Source organism: Chenopodium album, chromosome 12 (assembly GCF_948465745.1).
Source record: "Chenopodium album chromosome 12, dcCheAlbu1.1, whole genome shotgun sequence".
NCBI lineage: Eukaryota > Viridiplantae > Streptophyta > Magnoliopsida > Caryophyllales > Amaranthaceae > Chenopodium > Chenopodium album.
Window position 1 is genome coordinate 53,690,835 of NC_137845.1, and position 9,910 is coordinate 53,700,744.

Here is a 9,910-nt window from a genome sequence, read left to right on the forward strand (position 1 = left end):
CTAATTGGATTCATGGCTCAATTCTAAGTGATTAGGTTACAGTCCCCCCTAATGATTAGGATAAGATCTATTTAATTTATTAGTATATTGCTATATTACATACAAGTTAAACATCGTTTGATAAAGATGTGAAACGTTGACCTCCTTGTTTAATTCCTCCCTAGGTTTGATCAAAAAGTGTGACTCAATAATACTTTTTCATTTCTCACAATCTCATTAAAATTAATAATTAACTAATTTGTGAAGTGTGAAGGAACAAAAACTATAGCACTAAAATACTTCAATAGTCGCCATCGCTCGCTAGTCGGCACGCTAATTCTAATCCATGAGCAATTAGAAACATTAGCTCAACTACCAAACACAAATAACCAACGTTATTTTTTGCATTAGAACTACCTCTACAACGCACGGTTAGGGCCTAGGGCTACTAACTTGCACTCCATCTCCAATTATTCTACGTGTTTTTCATTTATCAACAATTAACTTTTGTGTTCGATTGCAAGTCAATAGACCGCCTAATCTCTCACAAGTTTATGTTCATGTTCATGTGTCATCATGCTTCATAGTGAGATTGCTCTACTAAATAATATTATATTAGGTCGTCATCATATAGGGTATAGTTAGAGTCAACACAGGATATAATCTATTCTTTTTTAATGGTTGAAAACAATTGTTATTTGTTAAATTCCACAAATCATTACTTAAAATTTGAGTCATGAGATGGCCTCCATAAAATAAATATATAAATAAAAACCATGATGACAAGAACATTCAACACTACACACTCATAATTTAGATTGATTTAATTAAACTATTTGGTCTACACAGCTAATTTTTTCGTAAGTTTTAGCAAAAATAAGCAAGATTAAATAAAGTTCAATAAAATTAAATTAAGCAAGAATAAGTAAATAAAGCTCTACAAGTGAGTTTAATTTCTAAGAAACAAAGAAAACTATGAAGAAAATGTCTAGCTTTCTTCACTTGTTTCAGCGTAGTAGGATTGGAAAAACAGTAGTTATTGTAGAATGAAAGGTTATTTTATAGAATAATGAAAAGCAATTGTTATGGAGAGGTGGCACATGGAAAAATTAACAATGTCTGTTAAATTAAATGATCAACTCAATCAAAATTACTTTAAACTGTTTGTTGTATTTTAAAATTTTTAATTTGTTTAGCATGGAGCTAATTTAATGGAAGGACCAAAAACCTTAATGGTTAATATACTTTGAGTTCTACCATTCTTACACGATATACTAAAAGTAATTTTCTATTTTAAACTTAAAAAAAAATAAAAATAAAAATCATAGTCAAAAGTGCATAGTAGACATGGTTAGGGAGACGTGACTCACGAAAAGGTTGCATTTCAATTGATGTAATTTTCTTTTCAACCGAAAAAAAAGTGACTTATTTATGAGTAAAACTCATCCAAAATTCATAATCACGCACGATAGAAAACTAATTTATCTGCAAAATAAAATATTTCTTATTATATTTAAAATTAGGGCTGCATATAAGGAGTTAAAAATAGAAAAAATTGACAATAAATAAACATTTATTACACCGATTTTCTCGTGAATTGTCGATAAATTTCCAACTTAATAAACATTTATTATATTTATTACACCGATTTTCTCATAATTTATGAATTCAGTTATTAATATGTTTATTTAAGTGAGTAAATATTGAAAATGACCCAACTATTATTATAAAAAGGTAGTTTAGTAAATTGACACTCTTATTAAAAAAATATATATAAAAATAAAAAAGGGTAATTTCCCTATATTCATATTACATTTTATACAGTCTTCTTTTGGCATCTAGAACAATTGAAGTGGACTTTTTCGTATAAATAAGAAACTTGCACGGGTGATTGTCGTCTAAATTTAACTAGTCATACCTTATCAAGCTAATATTTGCTAATTGTTACGGATAATTGATGACTTAATTATTCAGAGCCAACTGTTTGGCAGTCAATTGTACACAAAGACGTGTGCAATTAATAACAGTGGCCACATCAAATCCTCTAAAAAAGAATTTAGTGGCCACGTCAAATCATACAGAGTAGTAGCTTAAATAGGACAGGTTTACAATAAAAATTATTTCCTCCGTCTTCAAAACTTCGACCCTTTTGGCCTAATTTTAGTCCCAAAATGACCAATCCATTTATACTAAAATACCCACTAATTTACAACAATATTTGTGCAAAATTAGCTTCCCCATATAAAATTTTGTTTTTTCATTTATTTTTAATACTTTATCTCTCTACTTTTTTTAAACCCCATGTTAATTTATCTTTTCAATATGTTTTTATTTCTTTTTATTTAAGTTTCTTAATAACCGCGAAATCAATCCAAAAAGGTCAAAGTTTTGGGGACGGAGGGGGTACGGAGTATAATTTGAGTATAAAATTACTTTAAATAAAATTAAAAGTTACTCGAATATAAAATTAACGCTATGTTTGGATAGAGAGAAATGGAGGAAAAGAGGAGAAATGGAGGGATGCATCCTCTTTTGTTTAGATATCTAATGTAAGGAGGGAAAGGGGAGGGGATTGGAGGGATCCATTTTCCTTCCACTTTTAATAAATCAAATCCCTCCATTGTTGGAGAGATTTGGAAGGAAAATAAAAGGTCTCTTTCTCCCTCCCCTCACCTCCCTTTCCTTTCCCTCTTTTTCCTTTCCCTCCCTTTCCCTTCCAGGGACGAAGGGAAGGGGGTGCTGGTGGAGGCCTGGCCTCCCCGACCTAGGTTTGCAGTCCATGTTTTCAATGCTATGGCCCCCTTAAAATTATTACATACATATACTTTTAAAGAGATATAAATTTTAGTAAACAAGGCTTGTAATGTTGGTTAAGGAGTGGTGTTTTTCAAGAGGGAGTTGGGATCGAATCCTATCCCAAACAATTTTTTATTTATTTTTTTATTATTAAGGCTTTGTTTATTCTACTTGGGCATGGGTTTTTTTAATAAAGATTAATATATTTATATTATTTAATAAATTTGGCTAATTTTTTGTCAATTGAGTGGAACTTTAGACTAATTGCTTACATTTAATATGAAATATCAAACTTTTAGGGTTATATGCTAGTTAAATTGATAATTATTGTTTTTGTATTGATATCATGAAATCAAAAACACTAGATTTGTTTTTAAATACAAAAGTTAATAAGAGATTGCGGTAAATTTTAGTGTTGAATCTTTATTGATCTGATGATTTTGCTATTATGAAAAATCATAGAGTAAAATTTAACTCTTTTTTTTAGTAACAATAAAATATTAGTACATTTTAATTTTTTCAATTATCTTATCTATTAATAGTCCGACCCCCAAGACTTGAAAAATCCTGGCTTTGCCCATGTCCCATTCACTGTTGTTATCCAAACATAGTGTAAATCAACCAATGATAAGGTTATTCTCTTTACAAAAAATTTACCCCTTAAATATAACTTTTAATGTTAAAAGTTAATCACACCACCCTTAAATAGTTTAGGTTTGGATTTTTTGATATTGTATAAAGCATATTCCTGGGTTTCAACTAGCAGTTTAAATTTTTGGTTGTATTGACCCTTTAACATGGTATCAAAGCCTTTGTGACACATAAATCACGGGTTCAAATCTCATCCACCCTATTTTCAAGTGGAATATTTCACGTAGGGTATGCGGAGGGTTCATGTTGCATCTACATTTCAATCCTAAAGGGCTCTCATGTGAGGGGGCGTAATACAATATAAACAGTTGATATTACAACATTTGATGCATGATTTCCTCGCTTTGTTCTTCATTCTACTCGGAGATTAGAGCTCCAATTATTGCTTCTCTACTATTAGTCTATAAGCAGGTGTCGAATCTCCACCAATACTAGTTCGAAATCGATAATAAATTCCAAGGGTCTAGTCGATAGTGTGTGCAGTTGTGTACTAATTATTCCAAATGTTACATGGGTCCTTGAGCGTCAGCATTATTTCGTGGTATATTCATCAGCTTCTGGCTACTTTTGAGCATTTTAGTACGACCCACACCTTACCAATAAATGTCGTTTTCTATTTCTAACCTCTAATTACTTGTAAATTTCTTTCAAAAAAAACCAAAACTACTTAAAAATCCTTGTGATTGTATTATATTAAGCATTGTTGAAGTATACTCAGCTAAAGTTGCTTTAGATTTTGAAGCTAATTTTAACTTTTTCCTTATGTAATAACAATGAATTAACGTGAAGTAAAAGTATTGGGTGAAAAAGGTTTACCATGCGTTTATATTTCGTACTTTATAATGCCAAATTTAAAATCAAGGAGCTTTAAATATGAGATTTAAAAGTTGAGACTTGGTGCCCAATATTCGAGACACGTCATCCAAATTCTAAGAACCAACAAATGAGACTCATTTCGTAATAGTTAAGATAAGATGATACATCCATTAAGATGCATGGTCGAAGACTTCAATTACTAGCCGGTATACTATACAAGTCAATTGTTTTAGGTAATCGTTTTAATTATTTTTAGTTATTAATTCTCACTATTACTTTGGTTACTTGCTTAGTATTTAGTTGAGTCTGTTTAATTAGTTGAATCATAGTGTCTTGGGATCCGACCCTTACTTGCCCTTCTACATAGTACTGGTTTTGTTAGGTTACGCTTATCAAATTTTGACATTTCAATCCTTCATTTGTTGTACGGGCATTTTAACGGGCTATGGATAAAATTTTAGAATTTGATGGGAAACCTCTCATATTAAATTTGCTGCTACACTCATTTTATAGAAGGACGGCGATTCTAAGTGGGGGAGTAAATTAAAGGAGTGTTGAATTCTAGCTCGTCGACCTCTTTGTCGAGGGGAAGAGCTGGTCTAGAGGTGTTGCAAATGGCGGTAAATGATGATAGACTTTATAATCGATCCTGGACTTTAGCTATCGGCTTAATTTTTTTGTTGAATTGATCTATTAACATGATATTAAGAGCCAATATGACTAGAAGGTTACAGGTTCAAATCTCATCTACCCTTTCTTTCATAGGTGGATCCAAGGGGGGGCCTATTCGGGCCTTGCCCCCCCCCCCCCCCCCCCCCCAATGCCCAGATTTTTGATATTGTATAAATAAAAAAAACCTTGTACAAATATTTAAGTTTTATGGTTGGCTTAGTTGGTTATTTACTTGTTGCATAGATTTGGAAGGTCAAGAGATCAATTTCCCTTGTTTGCATATTTTTTTTCCCTTGTTGGCTTCTTATACTCATATCCCTCTTTATAACTTCAGCCCGGTCTATAAAAAATTTTTGGATCTGCCCTTGCTTCCTTTCAAATGGAGTATATCGCACTGGGTATGAGGACGCCCAAGTTGCATAATAGCATCCACATTCAAGTCCAATGGACTCTCATGTAAGAGGGCATGATAGCGTATATAAACCAATTTTAGACTTCTACCAGCTTAAACTTTTGGTTGATGAGTTGCTCTTTTGACAGTTTAATCAAGCTCGGTCAAGAAACTAGGGTGGTTTTGGTTATGCGTGGAAGAGTATAGGTTTTGTATTTGGTGATAGAGTTATGAGAAAGAGAATGTTGAAAAACTTAAATTATATTGATGAGTATAAGAGTATATATATACTACATGAGTAAGCAATAAAAGTAGACTAGGTATATTAGCTAAGAGTTAGGGAAATCTTTGACTATCAACCTAAAGAGTAAATAGAGGAATTACACGATTAACACAATAATTAATAATGATTTGAATATCCTTTACATGGAAGAGCGGTAAAACAGAGAAAAAAAGACAATGTATTTTTTTGTTGTCACACCAACCTAGTGGTTACAACGTCTTTTAACATTAATTATTTTTTTGGTGTTTAGAGAGCCACAAGGGCGGGGGTGAGAATCGATCTCAGGATCCCCTGGAATCGGGAGGGAAGCTCTAACCACTTGAGCTATCCCTCACTCTCTTTAACATTAATTATAATAGTTCATAAAGGGGTTTTGTGATTACTCAACACGTCGTTACTATAATTTAACATAAGATGTGAAGATCAAAGTTTAATTGACGTGTGTATTTAATGAATTATTTGTGATTAGGTTGTCAATAAATTGTCTTTGGTTGGATCTATTGCACAACTTTGATCGTACACCGAAAGACATAGGAGTGTGCCTCATATGCTTGCTACGACGCACACCACTACGCAGAGTTCGAATATATGTACAAGAGTACGGGCCTGTTCTTTTCAGTTTAATTTCAGTTCAGTTCAACTCCAATCAGTTCAGTTCATTTCAATTCCTAATTTCTTTTTCTCATAAAATATTCATTTCATTTCAGTTAAGTAAATCAAAACAGGCCCTACAACTTAGTTGTAAAGAAAATTCGAGTTGCAAGTTCTCGCTACTTGGGAACACGTTTTTATAGTCTACATCAGTACTCTTTGTGCTTATCTTTAATTTATAGATTAAATAAAACATAAGGACAATGATAAGAATTGGTGGATACAAGATTAATAAAATCACACTTTGATTATCATTAGCTCGCATTTGTAACAAAAGAATCAACAAAAAATATAACAAATTTAATCTCGTCCAAAGCTCTTTTTTCTGTGAACTACAACAATCAAACTACATAATATAGATGAAATAAATGATATCTGTTCAAGTTTCTTGTAAAATATAAGATGAACTAATACTTATATTTCACATTTACTAGAAAAGAAAGCGATAAATTAAGAATAATAATAAGAATAATTAGGAACTATTAACAGGAGATAATCTTGGAACATGAACTGGGAAATTATCAATCTCATCAATCCAAGGGTTTTGCTCCTTTGCTGGATTAATGGTCTTCAATGCTTCCCAAACCGCGCTATTACACTTAAATCCTGACCCGAATGCAATTTGCCATGTCCTATGGCCTTTCTTGATCCTTCCCTTAGCTTCGGCGTAAGCCAATTCGTACCACAATGAGCTACTAGACGTGTTACCGAACCTATAAAGTGTCATCCTAGACGGCTCCATGTGCCACGATGAGAGATCGAGGTTCTTCTCTAACTCGTCTAACACCGCCCTTCCACCAGCATGGATGCAAAAATGCTCAATTGCCAACTTAAAATCGGGAATGTACGGCTTAATTTTCATTTTGAATGCTTTTCTCGCGACTAGTGTGACAAAAAATAATAGTTGTTCAGACACGGGAAGGACTAATGGCCCTAGGGTTGTAATGTTAGCCTTTAGGGCTTCCCCAGCTACGGCCATTAGGTCTTTTGAGAGAGAAACTCCGATTTTCATATCTTCGTCTTCTTTTTGGTATACACAAGAGTAACTTTTGTCATCCGCACCCTTGTGGGTACGAACCGTGTGTACAAGTTGGTACTTAGAACGACGTCGATCAGTTGGTCGATTCGAGAGAAGGATGGCAGCGCCTCCCTTACGGAAGAGGCAATTTGATAGCAACATCGATCGATCATTTCCCTTGTACCAATTTTGTGTGATGTTCTCCGTGCTCACTACCAGAGCATAGGTGTTGCCATGTACCTACATTTGCGTACAAAGAGTAATTAATTATTAAATCTTCTAAGAAAAAAAAAAACAATTATGCAATGAATATCACTATAAAAATAATTAATTTAACAACTTTCTTAGGGAAATCATAAGCAACATAAGATTTAAGGACAATTATAATCTTATTCATGGACAATTGGACATACGTATGTGTACGTACATCCAATAAGAACAATGGAATTAAATTAAAATATTAATTAAAGAATAAGATATAGTAGTAGTTGTTGTTGTACTTGACCTAACTGACCTACCCTTTATGCTTTCTTGTTATCAATATTAACTAGCTGAACACTTAATTTAATGATCTTACTATAAACATTTCTTTATCCAGAGTGTAACAACTAACAAGTTATCACTATGCGTAAATTTAAAGCGGAAATTGTACAAATCTCAGAGAGTGGATCTTAGAATCTAAATTATGCTACTCCATATTATATAATTCAAAATTCCAAAAATGTCCCTAAAAGTCAAACATGTGTAATTCCTCTATTTATTACTTTTTTTTTTTTTTTTTTTTTTTGACAACACTATTTATTACTTTGAGTGTACATAAACATCCATTTTACCATTATTTACACGAGGTAAAAGAAATGATAAAAAGAGTAACATTGTGGTTCATCTTTTGGTCTGTCTTATAAAATTTTTGAGTAGCTTTTGACATATGTAGAAAGTTAGAAAGGCTTACGAAATAGGGGACATTTTTTAAAAGGACAACAAAAAAAGTGAGCAATTTTATTCCTCACTTTTAAGGGAATCCTAATCACTCCACAAGAAACTGCCCAAATTTGAGCTACATTATTCTACAATTCTTAATGACTCCCACCAACAAAATCAAGTGTTGTGTTATATTCCTATATATCAAGAAAATTATAATTTTAAATTTTGATTTAGATTCATTAAGCATGTTATTATGTAAATGATGTGATCATATACCACCTCTTTTAAGTATTAGTTGTAATTTTATGGTATTATTTGTGAGATATAAAATATTTCAAAGTTACAACTAATATTTAACGGAGGTAGTATTAAAAATTATATAAATAAATACCTGGAGAAGTTCCTTGGCAAGATCAATGGAAATGAGACCAGCACTGCAACCCATACCACCAAGATTGTAGCTCAAAATGTTGCCTCTAAGCTTGTAGTGGTTAACAATCATAGCGGACAAAGACGGTGTCGGGTTGAACAAGCTACAATTCACAACCAAAATCCCTATATCTTTAGCCTTCACCTTAGTCTTAGCCAACAATTCATCGATGGCTCCAAACATCACCAATTCGGCTTCCTTTCGAGCCAAGTCCATGCACGGGTTGTGTGGAACGTTGATCAAAGCGTCGGGGAAGTACGTATCTTGACCTAAACCCGACCTTTCTAAGATCTTCTTTTGAAAATCTATGTTTTCTTGTGTGAAAGCCCCGACTCTATAGGTTCGATCCATGAAAATTTCCCTACTAACTTTCCTAGATGGATCGGGCTTGTAACACGCAAAGTTAACCAAGTATATCTTTCTAGGCCGACTCATGAAGTATAGAGTACCAAGAAAGACCAACAAGGCCGTGCACATAAACACCGTGACCATATTATACTTAACAAGGTCTAGTGACAACTGAACCAACCCTTGGAGCGAATGTACTGAAACATGTACACTACTTAAGACCGTAAGCATCAAAGGGACTAACATTAGATACAAAAAATTCGATATTAAATAATGATACCCTAGCTTAACGTACTTCAATCGGACCGATTGATTGAAGTTCGGAAGCTTATAATTGTTACTATTATTATTATTATCGTTACCACTCATCTTGTTGTCACCCCTAGCACCATTGGCTTCCGTGTTTCGACTCATTTCTTGTGGCATTTTTGGAGAGAACTTATGTAAAAAAAAAAAATGAAAGTTTCCAAAAAATTTGGGATGGAGGGAAAGAGGCAAAAGAGTAAGGTAATTTATAGGGAAAAGAAAGTATGTAAGAAGATACAAAGTAGACCAACGAACAAGAGAATATAACGTGGGAAAAAAGAGAAGAGATGAGGTTATTAAGATTGATGGTACAACTATACCAACTACCCCAACGAACTTTTAATTGAATGCGCGCCTTTGAATAATTCTTTGGTTTATGGCATGAGATGGGAAATTATGTAACAAACAATTTAATTTAATTTGGGTAGGCGTTCAGCAGGGAAATGGCAGGTTTTATGCAATTAATATAGTATACAAAGTTTATTTTTATTTTCTCCAATTGCATAATTTATGATGATTGAGCCATTATTTTTTGACTGCCAAATTTAATTTACAACACGTCTTAGTGATGAATCAATTTGTACACTCTTGTGTGTCTTGACCTTTTTAACATTATTGAGTTCACACTAGGGTCTTCCTAAGCTA

At 33.0% G+C, this 9,910-nt stretch overlaps 1 protein-coding gene across 1 annotated transcript; it reads right to left on the bottom strand.

The window, feature by feature from the left end:
* Window positions 1–6,518: 6,518 nt before the first annotated feature.
* LOC145570630 (3-ketoacyl-CoA synthase 11-like) lies at window positions 6,519–9,531 on the bottom strand. The gene is made up of 2 exons (XM_081629762.1): window positions 8,573–9,531; window positions 6,519–7,497 (listed from the first exon to the last, which is right to left on the bottom strand). Exons 1-2 carry the CDS (start codon window positions 9,383–9,385, stop codon window positions 6,712–6,714), a joined length of 1,599 nt encoding a protein of 532 aa, XP_081485888.1. The 5' UTR covers window positions 9,386–9,531; the 3' UTR covers window positions 6,519–6,711.
* Window positions 9,532–9,910: the final 379 nt, after the last annotated feature.

What these genes read in the sequence shown, in the direction of transcription:
- LOC145570630 (XM_081629762.1), bottom strand. Translation starts at nt 9,385, where the DNA reads ATGCCACAAGAAATGAGTCGAAACACGGAAGCCAATGGTGCTAGGGGT. An exon ending in TTGCCAAGGAACTTCTCCAG is followed by an intron (nt 7,498 to 8,572) that starts GTATTTATTTAT and finishes ACGCAAATGTAG; the next exon opens with GTACATGGCAACACCTATGC.